Source organism: Chelonia mydas, chromosome 13, assembly GCF_015237465.2.
Source record: "Chelonia mydas isolate rCheMyd1 chromosome 13, rCheMyd1.pri.v2, whole genome shotgun sequence".
NCBI classification, from domain to species: Eukaryota; Metazoa; Chordata; order Testudines; family Cheloniidae; genus Chelonia; species Chelonia mydas.
In genome coordinates this window covers 37022243-37038720 of record NC_051253.2, presented here as the reverse complement: position 1 = coordinate 37038720, position 16478 = coordinate 37022243, and the positions used below count along the sequence as shown (strand labels likewise).

The following is a 16478-nucleotide window of genomic DNA, read 5'->3' as shown; positions in this document are numbered from 1 at the left end:
AATATGTTTTGTCCAATTTTTTGGCACCCTTGCAAAATGTATGCTCAGAGCACCCCAGCTCCCTGCAATGGCTGCAGGATCAGCTACAGTTTCTAATGCACCAGTATGTTATTCGGGCCCACACAGCCAAAAGTCAAAAATGTAGCATCTTAGGTGATATTGGAGGATTCTTTAGAAGCACCAATTCTATACTAAATACACTTAACCTAAACTCTGAAAGGTCATACAATTCTTGGGTCAAAAGCCAAACCACCCAAGCCCTTAGATATACAAACACAGGTTTATCCTATGCTCTTACTGAAATTGATGTAGCAATAAAGGATTTTTACCAAATCATTGAAAAGACCTCAGACTCTATAGTCATCCTGGCCAAGTCACAAGCTAAAGGCCGTGCTTGTGATATGTTAGCTCATGACCTATTTAATATTGCAAAAGAAGACATGCTAGATGTATGCCTGGGTTTCCCCCCTTCCCATACCCTTTCTTCCCCTACCCTTGCCCACATTGCAAGCATTTCCACTCAACTCATCGTGGCCTCTTTACTTCCTCCAGACTCACCCTTCCCCTTTAATTTCCTCCTTGTGTACCCCTCTGTTATTCCTACTCATGTGTTTCCTTCTTCTTTCTGTTTCAAGTGTATTGGATATGTAACTAACAATACAGTGTACGGAGTAGGACTGTCTGGATACCTGGCACCATCTCCCCATAATACCACACTAATGACAACATCGGACTGCTGCATAGAGACGGATAATTATATCGTGTGTTCCTGTTCTACTCTCCGTCCTTTAACGTCATCCACTTCTATCATCCTTCCTCTTATAGATGCTGAAGCTGCTGTGCAAGTATCCACCACTCAGTGGTGTTTTAGCACTGCTGCATCCAAATATATATACGGACCCCTACAGTGCCAGGCAAACGCTTCCATGTGCATGCAGATTACTGACTCCTTTACCCTAGGTGATGTGCACCTCCCGGGCAGTGTGTTCACTGGAATGACAACGGCTCCACAATCCACTGTGACTGAGATTTCCAAAGCAAATAGGAAGACTTTCTAAAGAACCGGGAAATAACAGGCCATTAAATTTCACCCAGTTACCCCTGTGTTGAGCCCAATAATTTATAATTTATAGATTCTAAGGCCAGAAAGGACTATTGCGATCATCTAGTCTGACTTCTTATACAGCCCAGGTCAGAGAACATCCTCAAAATAATTTCTAGAGCAGATCTTTTAGAAAAACAAACAAACATGCAATCTTGATTTAAAATTGTGATGGGGAATCCAAAACCACGAATGGCAAATTTATCCAATGGTTAGTTAACCTCACTGTTAAAAATGTGTAACTTATTTCCTGTCTGAATTTGTCTAGCTTCAACTTCCAGCCATTGGATCGTGTTAGAACTTTCTCTGCTAGATTGAAGAGCTAACTATTACATATTTGTTCCCTATGTAGATACTTATAGACTATAACCAAGTGTCTCCTTAACCTTCTCTTTGTTCATCTAAATGGATTGAACTCCTTGAGTCTACCACGACAAGGCAGGTTTTCAAAATGTTTAATCATTCTCATGGATTTTCTCTGAACCCTTTCCAATTGATCAATATCCTTCTGGAATTGTGGGCACCAGAACTGGACACAGGATTCTAGCAGCGGTTGCACAAGTGCCAAATACAGAGGAAAAATAACCTCTTTACCCTGACTCAGGATTCCCCTGTTTATGCATCCCATGATCACATTAGCTTTCTTGACCACAGCAGCACACTGGGAGCTCATGTCCCCCATCCTGTAAATAAGGCCCACATTCTTTGTTCCTAGTTGTATATGTTTTCATTTAGCTGCATTACAACACAGATTCTTTGCTGGCACCCAGTTTACCAATGATCCAGATGGCTCTGAACATATGACCTGTCCTCTTCAGTATTTACCACTTTCCCAGTTTTTGTGTCATCCTCACATTTGATCAGTGATGGCTTATGTTTTCTTCCAGCTCTTTGATAAAAATGTTAAATAGTGTAGGGCCAAGAAACTATCCCTGCAGGACCACACTGAGAACACACATGCTCAGTGATGAGTCCGTTTATACATTTTGAGACCTACCACTCACCCGGTTTTTAAAACATTTAATGTGTGCCATGTTAACTTTATATCATTCAAGTTTTTTTAATCAAAATATTGTTTAGTCAAACGCCTTACCTCACTCTAAGTATATTTGGTCAACACACTTACCTTTATCAACCAAACTTGTAATCTCATCAAAGAAAGATAGTTAGTGCAACAGGATCTGTTTTCCATAAACCCATGTTGATTAGCATTAGTTACATTGCCTTTCTTTAATTTTTTGCATTTGACTAAAGCATAACTTGTGTTTAACTAAGTCATATCTTCCAAAAATGCATCCAAGACGTTAAGGGATGGAAAATCCAGCACTTTCCTTGTTTTTTTTTTTCTTTTTGCAATGGTTAATGTCCTTCATTGCTAGAAATTGTGCCTTATTTTTCATTTGAATTTGTCTGGCTTCAGCTTCTAACCATTAGTCTTGTTCTGTCTGTCTCCACTATATTAATGAGCCCCTTAGTAACTCTTGTTGTCTCCCCAGAAATGTACTTATACATGGTATTCAAGTCATCTCGCAGTCTTCTATTTTATTAGCTAAACAGACTATTCTCCTTAAGTCTCTCACTCCTAGGCATTTTCTCCAGCACTTCAAACTTCTTCTTTTCCATATACTTATCTAATCCCTTGACCCCTCTGAAATGAGACCAGGAACTTGCAGGCATGACTACAGAATCGTACGGGCCATATGGTCAATGATAATATGAAAGATGATAGAAAGCATCATAGGGCCCCACAGCAAAAATCACCTCTCGAGTGAATGAATGCCACTGTGACAAAAAGATATTCTGAAATGTTGCTAAAACTAGATCTGGGCGAATAACTGATTTTTCATTTCTCAGAAATAATTTTAAAAAATCAGTTTTGGTCAAAGGGCATCAAAAAATGCCAGAAAATGTTGCATTGAAAATGTCAATAGTAATTTAGTTTTGAGTCAAACATAATGTGTCTTTTGTTTCATTTCATTTCTGGGATCTTTTTAACACAAAGGAAAGGAAACGAAGGATGCCTTTCACAATACAGTTGGCAGTGGTGACACTGCACTCTTTAGAGCTTTTAGCCCAGTGGTGAGGGCACTCACCTGGCATGTGGGAGACCAAGGTTCAATACCCCCTATGCCTGGGGAGAAAGGATTTGAACTTTGATGGCTCACAGTATTGCAGAGTGCTCCAGCCACTGATCTATGGGTTACTCATATATGTTGCACAGGGATTCTTTCCTGCAAAGTAACCAAGCCAATCCAAAAATGTGTAATGCAATTTATAATAAATGCAATGAGATTTAGCAGAAGCTGGGAATGGGAGACGTCCACCATGACAATCTGTTCCATGGCATGCAGGAGGTGCTGGGAGGTAGGAGGAGGAGCAGGGATGGGGCATGCTTGGGGAAGGGGGCGGAAAGAGGAGGAGAAGAGGTGGGGAGGGGATGGGGGCTTGGGGAGAGATTGAGCTCCCCCAAGGTAGAGAGGAAGTTGGCATCTATGGCCCAGAGGGTATCTCAACCATGCCCACCTCACTTTAGTAGAACAGCACTGAGATGAATGTATAATAAAACCAGATTAAGTGTATTAACAAAAAATAGACATTTCAGGGATACTGAGATCATAGACACAGAAAATGGTTACAAATAAAACAAAACAAAACATATAATCATGCCTTCTCATGACGAAAATGTAACTCAACAGGTTATAATGCTTGTCAAAGACATTTTTCTCACCTACAGCTGCTTCATAGCAACACCAACCCACATGGCTGAGGAATGGCTTTTCCTAGACGCAAAGAGCGCTGACCTCTTTTCCCCCTCAGTGACGGATAACAAGATGCCCTTTTGTTTCTCCTTATATTCACCAAAGTTAATTTTCTTTGTCTCAAGAGTTAGGATGACCCCCTGGGTTCTGACTCTGGTGTGTCCTCTGGCGTTTTAGTGCCATGCGGTTTCCTCAACCTCCTGATAACTGGGGTTTACAGATGAAATGCCCATTGTCTCTAGCGCATCCTGCTTGATTTACGGTCGAGATGCAGGCAAATCAACATTCCTTTGTCCAGGACAAGCATGTTTACCAACTCTTCCTCCAAAACACATTTCAGGAACATATTTCCAGCACACATTGATTATTCTTTACACACCATCCATCCATCCATAATGCAATGATATTAATGGCCAACGTGTCACCATCTTTCATTTGATACTTCACATGACATTCTTTATACATAAATATTATCACATAAGAACATAAAAACAGCCATACTGGGGGAGAACAATGGTCTATCTAGCCCAGTATTCTGTCTTCCAACAGTGACTGGTGCCAGATGCTTCAGAGGGAATGAACAGAACAGGATAATTATCGAGTGATCCATCCCAGTTTCTGGCAATTGGAGGCTAGAGACACAAAGAGCATGGGGTTGTGTTCCAGACCATCCTGGCTAATAGCCATTGATGACCTATCTTCCATCAGCTTATCTAATCCCAGTTATATTTTTGGCCTTCACAACATCCCCTGGCAATGAGTTCCACAGGTTGACTGCCTTGTGCCAGGAACTACTTCCTTATGTTTGTTTTAAACTGGCTGCCTACTATTTTCATGGGGTGACCCTTGGGTCTTGTGTTATGCGAAGAGGTAATAATGACAGCAAAGTGTTAGGTGTAGTGAGTATGTCAGGACTAATATGAGTCACTGCACGGTGGGTCCTCTGCAAGTTGGCACTGAGGGGCTCTTAGCACCCCAAGAATATACTGCACTTGGCCAGTCTGGAGGTAAGAGAGACGTGACAAAGTTGAGAAGTCAACTTACAACTTTCCCACTGGATGCAGATAGTGAGACCCACCTTGGTCAAGGCAGTTCTTTAGGGACCTTAAAATCACACGCGAAACCAGCTAGATGCCCTCCATTCCTCCCGCACACCACCATACTGTGAACTCAGATCAAACTGGAGTGCAGAAACCCTCAGCCAAAATGAAGAGTGGATGGTTCTCAGTTTAAATCAAGACAGTGAGACTTGAGATACTCAGGCATCTTACCCTATGACTGGAGAACTGTAAATATAAAACCTATATTTAAGAAAAGGGGGGGAAATAATTCAGGAAACTACAGGCCTGTTAGTTTGATCTCAATTGTTTGTAAGCTCTTAGAACAAATATTGAAAGAGAGGGTAATTAAAGTCATAGAGGTAAATTGTAAATGGAATCAAATACACTATGGTTTTACTAAAAACTTCCAGCCTGAATGTCCTCTCTCATCCTTCCCAGGGTGGAACAGAAGATACAATGTGTGGGATTTTCATGAGTTTCTACGTGATTTAAGAGCACAGGTCCATTTGAAAGTCAGCGGCATCTTGGAAAATCCCAACCATTCACTGGTATCTTACACTGAGTACATAAACAGGTGTCACAACCTCCCTTTCTCTGTCCATCCTGAAGACATGGGTCAGGGACTCCACTCTTTTTTTAAAAAAAAGTTTCCTAAATAGCTATTGGGTGGGAAAATGTGCAATAGGTTTCTTGTAAGCATCTCTTCTTGGACTGTGGCACCATAATTGGAGGTGACCAGTGACCTCATCACCTGCATGTAGTAAGGAAGGCCATTTCCTTGGAGGGTAGCAGTTTGTCTCCATTTACTCTGGTGTTTGTACCGTCTACAGCACTAGCATGTTATTGAGTTTTCCTTCTCATTAATCAATGTAAGCATCAAGGGAGATGTTGCCTTCCCACAGAAAGGATAAAAGCGAAATCTTGAGAGGGTCTCTCTTGTAGGAACTGGGCATGAGGAAAACAGCACCATACAGAACACTTGGAGTAGATCTCTTTCCTGGCACTGTTAAAGCACGTGAAGCAGATGATGGTAGAAGATAAATTGCAGAACCAGTTTCCTGGTCTCTGAATCACTAGGGAAAGGGGCAGCATCCGAAAATCAGCCTCGCGTGAAACAGATTTAAAGGTAAAACATTTCCACCATTTCTGTTTTATTTAAATCATGGGATTTTGAAGTAGCAAATGTGAGCTAAGACTTCCCTACACGGTACTCCAGCCACTTCACTGGGGTGGTGGGGAAAATGATCTTAAACAGGCTAGGTATATTCAATGTGCTGTGTCAAAACTATGTCTTACCATGCTTCTTCTTTTCCAGAATCACTGGGAATGTTGATGAATGTGAATAATTGACTGATCTGAATAATTCCATAGACCAGACTAAAATGAGGAATAATTCTATTATTATATGAAATTGAATAAAAAGAAGATACACATATCACGAAGGTCAGAAAAAAATACAGAAGGGTTCAGAGATAGATAGATAGACAGATATAAAGATAGATAGATGTGTATGGGGCTAGATTCTGTCTTTCTTTCTTTCTTTCTTTCTTTCTTTCTTTCTTTCTTTCTTTCTTTCTTTCTTTTTTCCCCATACACCCGCTCTATCTATCTATCTATCTATCTATCTATCTAACAATTTTCATACACCTCTCTCCTCCCCCATTTTTCTCTGTCTGTCTGTCTGTCTTTATTTCTCTCATCACTATAGACTCCCTGCAAAGTCTCTCTGTCTCTCTATATATATATTTTAAATCCAGAACATTGAGCTGAAAACTCTAGCTATAATAGCAGACTTGGTGTAATCCCATATAAATCAATATGTGAGGTTCTCTCATTTAAATCAGTATGAATCAGGAGTGACTCATTTCTGCTTGCATTCACACTGGAAGTAATCACGTTGTTCTCAGGGCAGTGGCCAAGAATTTCAAAATTTTCTAACCATTTTGTGGTACCTAAGTTTTAAGGAGATTGAACTGAGACAACTTGAAGATGCACATTCTGAAAACCAGGTGCCCTTAACATATTTCAGGCAGAACACCCAAATTCTCTGGTCCCTTCTGGATATCTTGACCATGGTATGGAGACACAACCCTGAATTTCTACAGAAAAAAGAAAAAGAGATACAGTAACTCCTCACTTATTGTCTTCCTGGTTAACATTGTTTCGTTGTTACATTGATGATCTATTAGGGAACATGCTGGTTTAAAGTTGCGCAATGCTCCCTTATAACATTGTTTGGCAGCTGCCTCCATTGTCCACTGCTTGCAGGGAGAACAGACGGTGGAGCTGGTGGGGGCTCGGAGCCAGGGTGGGCCAGCAGCCCCCCATCAGCTCCCCTAAGTTCCCTGTGCGGCAGCCGCCCAGCAGGCTACCAATTGCCGGCAGTTCAGGTGTCCCTCCCCCCACTGTCCTGTGCTGCTCCTGCCCTCTGCCTTGGAGCTGCTCCCCGGAGCCTCCTGCTGCCGTGCAGAGGGTGGAGGGGAAGAGGGGTGCTAATGTCAGGGTGTCCCCCTCCCTTCACTTCTGCTCCCCCCGGCTCCTGTACCTTATCTCCACACAGCGGGGGGCGGGGGGAGAGGGGAGGACTCAGGATGGAGGGAGCTTGCTGTTTCAATTTGCTTATCTACTTAAAAAGGCAATGTACTTCGAGTGGGGTCAGCGTACTTTAAGGGGAAATGCGTCTCTCTCTCTCACACACAGAGTGTGTGTCTCTGTCTTTCTCTGCCATGCTGACTCTCCTCCTTCCATTCCTGCTGTCTTGTAGAGTGTGAGGCTACATTAACAACAAAGTGTTAACTCTTGAGGGCTCAGCCGAGTGCTAGTTCATCATTTAGCAGTAAGACATCCCCTGGGAAATATCCCACCGTCTTCCACCCTCTTACTTCACCACCTCAAGCAAGCTTCACAATCAGCACTGCTGTGTACAGTATTAAATTGTTTGTTTAAAACTTATACTGTATATATGTGTGTGTGTGTGTACATATATATATGCACAAAAATATGTACATATATATGCACACAAAAAATCCCTGGAACCTAATCGCCCCTATTTACATTAATTCTTATGGGGAAATTGGATTCACTTAACATTGTTTCGCTTAAAGTAGCATTTTTCAAGAACAAAACTACAACGTTAAGCGAGGAGTTACTGTAAAGGGAAAAAGTAGAAAAGGGCTAACATATATTTGTCTGGGTTTTCTAAAAGATCTCCTCTAGTTCAAAGAGGAATGAATTCAGGAAAGTCCTATGCCTGTATGTCCAGACTGCACATAATTTCAGGTCCAGGCATTGTTAGCAGTGCAGTCTGGATGCTCAAGTGCAGGCATGGAAACACTGAGACCTGGGTTTACAATGCACTGTAGACATATCTTATGAGATGCAAGGTCAGACTAGATCATCACCGTGATCCTTTCTAGTCATATAACCTATGAGTCAATGAACCCAAGTCTGACAAATATAAATCTGCAGAGACTGAAGAATTAGAAGGAGCAGACATGAGTTTGTTTATAACTCTTATGTGAGAAGAGAAGCTGTGGGCAGCTTCATAGTAACACCAAGCAACATTGTTGGTAGCTAAAAGGGGTCCAGACACACTCTGGACATGAAGATGTCACAGGCAGGAGGTCAAATGTCTCCATTAACACTTAAGTCCTAAAATTCTCCTACCATAATAAGAGGAAGATCCTATAGGTGACCAGGAACATAGGAATGGATCCAGAATGGAGCAGTTCAGTGGTCCATATAATCAGTAGCTTCTGTTTGATGGTGACCAGTATCAAATGCTCCTGAGGAAGCAACAGAATTATATAACACATTTCTTCATTGTCCCAGAGAGATATACATTGCTTTAAGACCTGAAAAAAAGGTATTTATTTCTCTTATGAAACTATAGATTATCTAATGCACTTGGGCATATTCAGATGATTCAAATCAAAATCCAAGTTTTGTGTTGACATTAAGACTGGTCCAAAATTTTCGATCCAAAGTTTTCTAGACTGGAAAACTGAGGTTTTGATAAAAAACAGCTTTCTCCAAAAGGGTCTGCTTTCCTGCAAAAGTCTTTCACTTTTACTTGGAACACCAAGAACACAAAATAAGAGAGAAATTTTTGAGGCAAAAACAGAAAATATTTTGGTTTGGGGTTAAAAGATGTTCAGTAATTCTCAGCCAGTTCAGTGGCCAAAGCAAAAATAACTGACAAATGAATATATTTTTTTAAATGTTTTGATGTTTTAACTTTTTTTTCAACTAAAAACCAGCATTTCCTTGGGAGAAAGGATCAGTCAATTGTGAGAGACAGGACACTGAACAAAACACTCCTCTGATCTTCTTTAGTATGACAGTTCCCATGTTCCATTTAATAATGCCTAAGTATAAAGATGATCAACACTTCAAAAATGGTGAAGAGAGAAATCAGTGTATTAAAAGGGAGAGATAGGGAGATAAAGAAAGAGATCAGGATTGAGAAGTCAACTCTATAGCTTAGAAGAGTTGTGTCTGATACTTCTTTTAAAAATGGATGACATTAAGGGTTATTAGTATATAATGGTAAATGGTAAATTTATTGGTAACTGGTTAAAAGATAGGAAACAAAGGGTAGGAATTAATGGTCAGTTTTCAGAATGGAGAGGGGTAAATAGTGGTGTCCTCCAGGGGTCTGTTCTGGGATGAGTCCTATTCAACATATTCATAAATCATCTGGAAAAAGAGGTAAAAAGTGAGGTGCCCAAATTTGCAGATGTTACGAAATTACTAAAGATAGTTAAGACAAAGGCAGACTGTGAAGAGCTACAAAAGGATCTCTCAAAACTGGGTGACTTGGGCAACAAAATGGCAGATGAAATTTAATGTTGATAAATGGAAAGTAATGCACATTGGAAAGTATAATCCCAACTATACATACAAAATGATGGGGGTCTAAATTAGCTGTTACCACTCAAGAAAGAGATCTTGGAGTCATTGTGGATAATTCTCTGAAAACATCCACTCAGTGTGCAGTGGTAGTCAAAAAAGGGAACAGAATGCTGGGAATAATTAAGAAAAGGATAGATAATAGGACAGAAAATAATGTTACCTCTATATAAAACCTTGTGACGCCCACATCTTGAATACTGCGTGCAGATGTGGTCGTTCCATCTCAAAAAAGATATATTGGACTTGGAAAAAGTTCAGAAAAGGGCAAGAAAAATTATTAGGGGTATGGAATGGCTTCCATATGAGGAGAGATTAATAAGACTGGGACTTTTCAGGTTGGAAAAGAGATGGCTAAGGGGAAATATGATTAAGGTCTATAAAATCATGACTGGTGTAGAGAAAGTAGATAATGTTGTTTACTACTTCTCATAATACAAGAACTAGAGGTCAACTAATGACAGGGCAGTCCCTACCCATACTCAAAGTACGCCGCTGAGTAGTGCACCAGGAAATTTGGGGCACCAAATTTCCTGGTGCCCTATGCAGCTGGGTATTGCTCCAGCCCCCTGCTCTGCCTCTTCCCCATGGCCTCCGCCCCTGCTACACCCCAGCCCCACCTCTTCCCACCCCTGCGCTGCCCCAGCCTAGCCCCCACTCCCCTGAGGACTGCAGCAGGGGTTGGACCTGCACTCACCGGAGACAGTAAGTGGAGCAACCCAGCCCCAGCCCACTCCACGCTGCCGGTGTGTTGAGGGGCGCAGTTTCCCCCCTGCCCCCCAAGCCTGCTCCTGCCCCCAAGGAGGCCTGGGCCCCCCCCCCACACCCCGCAGGGGGGCTGTGTACGGCACCAAAATGGCTAGGGATGGCCCTGTCTCATGAAATTAATAGGCAGCAGGTATAAAACAAAGAAAATGAAGTATTTCTTCACACAGTGCACAGTCAACCTGTGGAACTCCTTGCCAGAGAATGTTGTGAAGGCCAAGACCATAACAGGGGTCAAAAAAGAACTATATAAATTCATGGAGGATAGGTCCATCAATGGCTATTAGCCAGGATGGGCAGGAATGGTGTCCCTAGCCTCTGTTTGCCAGAAGCTGGGAATGAGCAACAGGGGATGGATCACTTGATGATTACCTGTTCTGTTCATTCCCTTTGGGGAACCTGGCACTGGCCACTCTTGGAAGACAGGATAATGGGCTAGATGGACCTTTTGTCTGACCCAATGGGGCCATTCTTATGTTCTTATGTTCTTATTAATGTCTATTTCCTGAAACAAGGGGGAAAAAAAGCAAACATGATCAGAAGTGAAATCCCAGCCTAGGATATTGTTTCTTCTGTAAAATAATAGGAGTTTAGGGTACCACTGAGGATAAAAAAATGAAACTTTCAGAGTTCTGTCAGGGGTATGGATCAGTAGAGAATTTCTTTGATCTTTTCTTGGAGAAGGTGGGAAACAGGAATATACATGATCCAAAGCAGAAAGTCAGATGATGCATCAGCCATTTGGACACATCACCACAAGGGGATATGGGGGACTAAGCCTTTGTGCAATGAAATAGAAGCAGTACATTGAAAAGTACCCTGGTGTTTTTCAGCTGCCAGTTCAGTTTTCTCTTCCAAAGGTAGAACCCATGGCAGACACGGAACTAGGAAATGAAACGGCCGTCAAGCAATTCATCCTCCTGGGATTTGGAGACCTCCCTGAACCGACGAGCTTTCTCTTCCTGCTCTTTCTACTGATCTACATTGTGACCCTGGCGGGGAACATCCTCATTGCAGCATTAGTTGTGGCTGATGAGTGCCTTCACACCCCCATGTACTTCTTCCTGGGGATTTTGTCCTGCTTGGAGACCTGCTACATCTCCACCATCCTGCCCAGGGTGCTGGCCAGTCTCCTGACTGGGGACAGAACCATTTCTGTTAGTGGTTGTTTTGTACAGTATTATTTCTTTGGTGGCCTGGCAGCTGCAGAATGTTACCTCTTATCTGTGATGTCTTATGATCGGTATTTAGCTATATGTAAACCACTGCATTATGGAACTGTTATGAATGGCAAGTTCTGCCTCCAGTTAGCAGCAGGGTCTTGCATCATTGCCTTTGTGGTTGTCACCATATTAATATGTTTGATGTCACAATTAACTTTTTGTGGCCCCAGTAAAATTGACCATTTCTTTTGTGACTTTACCCCAGTGGTCCAACTGTCCTGCAGTGATACCTACTTGATAGAACTTGTTGCTTTCTGTTTTGCTTCCATAGATATCTTTCCCCCATTTCTATTAACCCTGACATCCTATATCTGTATCATAGCCACTGTCGTAAGAATCCCATCCACTACTGGGAAGCAAAGGGCATTTTCCACCTGCTCCTCTCACCTGATTGTAGTTACAACCTTCTACGGGACCCTAATCATGGTGTATGTCGTACCAAAAACACATACACTGAGAAACCTGAACAAAGTGTTCTCTGTCTTCTACACAGTCCTGACTCCAATGCTCAACCCCCTCATCTACAGCCTGAGAAACAAAGAGGTCAAGGAGGCTTTGAGGAAATCTCTCAATAGAGTTGTGGCTTTTGTGAGAATTTGGTGACACTGAGCTAACTCATTTAGGTTACACTAAAACATGATACCCTGAGCTGTGTTTTTGAATCTGAAAGGCAATCAATCAATGTCTTGTTCCCTATCATAGTCTTGGCAATTTTGGTTCACTCTTAAGAAGCCACTGAAATAAGCACCATCTCCATCTGCAGCTTTCATTTGTTCATAGATCCTTATATTTAAAAGCCAGAAGGAACCATTATGTGCATCTAATCTGACCTCCCATACAAACAAGGGCAGAGAGTCTCAGTCAATGATCCCTGCATCCCAAGAACTTGGTGTGAAACTAGAGCATGGATCTGGAGCTGCTGTGTAATAATTTACTAATGTTGTATGTTGGCCTGGTTACTGACACTGTTTTCTGTATGACAATATGGGGTTAATTCAACAGGCGACTGTTTAAAAAAAAAACAGGCAGGATGGAAAAGGTAAGGCACCTTTCCACAAACCTTTCAGGGACAGTGCCAAAGTTATTAACTTTGATGATTTTGGCTTGCTTTCCTATTGAGCCTACAGGACTGCTTTGATATGGCTCAAAGTCCTGTGAACACAGAAGATCGAAAGAACTGCAGCAGGCCCTAAGGATTCCTCTATCAATTGTGGGTAGTAATTTAAGGGGAATCAGAGTAATATACACAACACCACAGTGAGGGCATCTAAAGAAGCTAGGTATTCCTAGGTCAACATCAGGCCTGGTGGGGCTTTAGAAAAGACACAACTGCATATATCCTAGATCCCATTGATTTACAATAGGACTTAAGCACATACATCACTTAGGTATTTTGAACATTTTATCCATAGTCTATATCATTATTGCCTTTGCACATTGGAATACTACATACCCCAGCTATGTAGAAGCTACCATTTGCTGTGGGATGCTTCTTTGAAAGCATCTTCTTGTTGTCATCTCTTTCCCTGAAGAGAATTGGTTTGTTTTCTCCAGCTCTTGGGGATGAATAAGGTTATCTTTAGATTTCTCACTAAAAAACAAAGTAGACAATTGTTCTTCCCAACTAACCAAACAGAAATACCTAATCTAAAATACTTTAACATGGACCCAGTCTACCTCCATTTGGAATAATGTTGTGCATCAAAACTTTGCTAGCAACAATTCCCACTCATCCTTATTTCATGAAAGACTACGTGGGGAGAACATGAAATATAATGATGAATCATGATTTTAATGCTTGGAAGGATATTTGTCTATGTTATAATGGTTGGATGTAATGAAAATGTAACAGTATGTACAATGTCAGTGATAACAGGCCAGATTCTGACCTTAGTTAGACTTTTGGAAACAGGAAGGAAAGGCTTTGACTTCAGAGTTCCATATTCAGCTGGAATTGAGATCAGAATCTGATCCTAAATGCACTTAAATTGGTGAGATGGTTGATCCTTTCCCATCCCTCACCCCCAACTGTCTCTCGTGCCCATTATACAGTATAACTGCCCCTTCCCTGCCCCTACTCTCTGCTGCCCCTAGTTTCCATTATACAGTATAGCCACCCCTTCCCCATCATTACGCTCTGTTGCTCCCTATCAACCATTCCAGGATAATAATTTAGGTGATCCCAAGTTGTCAAACTTTTTCAGGCACTCAGGCAAACTTTTCCATACCCCCACCAAATATTTCACACCCCTCTTGGCATGCACCCTGGTCAATCAGTGCTAAGGTCATGGCATCAGTCCCACCCCAACCATGTGTAGGGAGGTACAGGCAGGCCTTCGGGCAGCAATTTTTCCTCTCCCCACGTCAGTCAACATTGAGGTGGGTCCAGGAATCATACCACTCAATGTATGCTGATACCTCTCCCCAAAAGCCAAGCATGTCAGGGGTTTGTTTTTATGTCTTGCCTGAACCATCCTGAATCACTCCCCCTCACCTCCACTGAGAAGCACCTGAATCAAAAACATTTGGGCAGAAAACCCCATTGTACAACAAGGCCAACATGATATGGGATTAATAAATTATTCCATATCTGTCACACCCAGCATGTGTTCCCAACTCTCCTAACTTTCACTCTCATGATTTGGTCAATGGGCCAGGCTCTGTTCAGTGGGCAGTACATGAGATCTTGGTCCTATTGAAGTAAAAGCCAAGACACAACTTCACCTGTCAATTTTAGCAGAAGAAAGGACCCTTACGAGGCTGTAGAATTTCACTAAGTGATTCCTATGTCAAACACAGAGTATATCCATGAAGAGATCTCTCATCATGCAATAACTTTCCTACTAACAGCTAGATTTGGCTAAGGATTTGAAGCTGGTGTTTCCCGACCTCAAAACAAGAGCCTTGTATATAGATCAGTGGTTTTCAATTTTTTTTCATTTGCAGACCACTAAAAAAATTCAAATGGAGGTGTGACCCCTTTTGAAAATCTTAGACATAGTCTGCAGACCCCGAGAGGTCCACAAACTACTGGTTGAAAACCATTGATTTAGACCATCATGCCACTTGCTAAATGCTTACTGAAGTCTAAGCTGGCTTGAGCTGGTGGATTGTAATGTGAAGAAAAGAGGGAAAATTTTATGTTTGTGTTGTGTGTGTCATTTTGTTTTGCTTGTTGACCTTTGATCAGTCTTGATTTCTCTGCTGCCAAAACCGATGTCTGAAAATGAATGCACATAACTGCAGATATTATGAGAAGTGCATTAACTGAAAGGAAAGACAGACACAATAAATAAGACTGATACTTTGCTTTGTTTTTGTTTCATTATAATGGAAATATTAGTCAAAATATTAAAATGCTACATAGACAACCACCATGGACATTTTCATAAAAATAAAGGGAAGGGTAACCACCTTTCTGTATACAATGCTATAAAATCCCTCCTGGCCAGAGGCAAAGTCCTTTTACCTGTAAACGGTTAAGAAACTCGGTAACCTGGCTGGCACCTGACCCAAAATGACCAATGAGGGGACAAGATACTTTCAAATCTGGAGGGGAGGGAAAGGCTTTTGTCTGTCTGTGTGATACCTTTGCTGGGAACAGTTCAAGGATGCAAGCCCTCCAACTCCTGCAAAGTTAGTAAGTAATCTAGCTAGAAAATGCATTAGGTTTTCTTTGTTTTGGCTTGTGAAATTCGCTGTGCTGGAGGAAATGTATATACCTGTTTTTGTGTCTTTTTGTAACTTAAGGTTTTGCCTAGAGGGGTTCTCTATATTTTGAATCTGACTGCCTGTAAGATTATCTTCCATTCTGATCTTACAGAGTTGTCCTCTTATTTTTGTTTTTGTTTTGTTCTTCTAATAAGGTTCTGTTTTTTAAGAATCCGATTGAGTTTTTTGAGTCTTAAAAATCCAAGGCTGGTTTGTGCTCATCTTGTTTATTCTCAAGCCTCCCCAGGAAAGGGGGTGTAAGCACTTGGGGGGATATTTTGGGGGAAGAGGAACTCCAAGTGGTCCTTTCCCTGTTCTTTGTCTAAATCACTTGGTGGCATACTGTTCAAGGACAAGGCAAAGTTTGTACCTTGGGAAAGTTTTTCACCTAAGCTGGTAAAAATAAGCTTAGGGGGTCTTTCATGTGGGTCCCCACATCTGTACCCTAGAATTCAGAGTGGGGAGGAAACCCTGACAGACAGCCATCGGTAAATGATGTTTTTACTGAGTTATATATTTTAGCACCTTCAACCCTAGAATGGATCTTGTCTGTTGCAATCTTGGTCAGATTTATCTACTCCATTTCAGATCCTCCACATGGTGGGATTCATTATTTAGCCTCCTCTGCACCCCTGAGACACCCAGTACCCCCCACAAACCACCCCATGCATCCCACAAGTGAGAAGTGAAGCAAACACCTGTCCTAAAGTCGATGCAGCTGTCTGAGAACTCAATACATCCCAACATTCTCTTATGATGGTGCCGGATGGTTTGAGTGTTCATCAACCTAGTTGCAGCCCAACCAGACTTTTTAAACCATAGGGATTAATTCTCATTTAATGAATCCCAGCTGATGTCTTGTGATCACCATGGAGCAGCCAATCAGCTGGTTGAACCAGCATAGCTCCATTTACTTCTACAGAGACGGTGCTGAGAATTTTGTGCA

At 41.7% G+C, this 16478-nt stretch overlaps 1 protein-coding gene across 1 annotated transcript; it reads left to right on the top strand.

Annotated features, from left to right (window-relative positions):
• The first annotated feature begins 11467 nt into the window (after positions 1–11467).
• On the top strand, positions 11468–12424 carry LOC119563629 (olfactory receptor 6N1-like). The gene has a single exon (XM_037877070.1). It carries the CDS (start codon positions 11468–11470, stop codon positions 12422–12424), a length of 957 nt encoding a protein of 318 aa, XP_037732998.1.
• The last annotated feature ends 4054 nt before the right edge of the window (positions 12425–16478 follow it).

What these genes read in the sequence shown, in the direction of transcription:
- LOC119563629 (XM_037877070.1), top strand. Translation starts at nt 11,468, where the DNA reads ATGGCAGACACGGAACTAGGAAATGAAACGGCCGTCAAGCAATTCATC.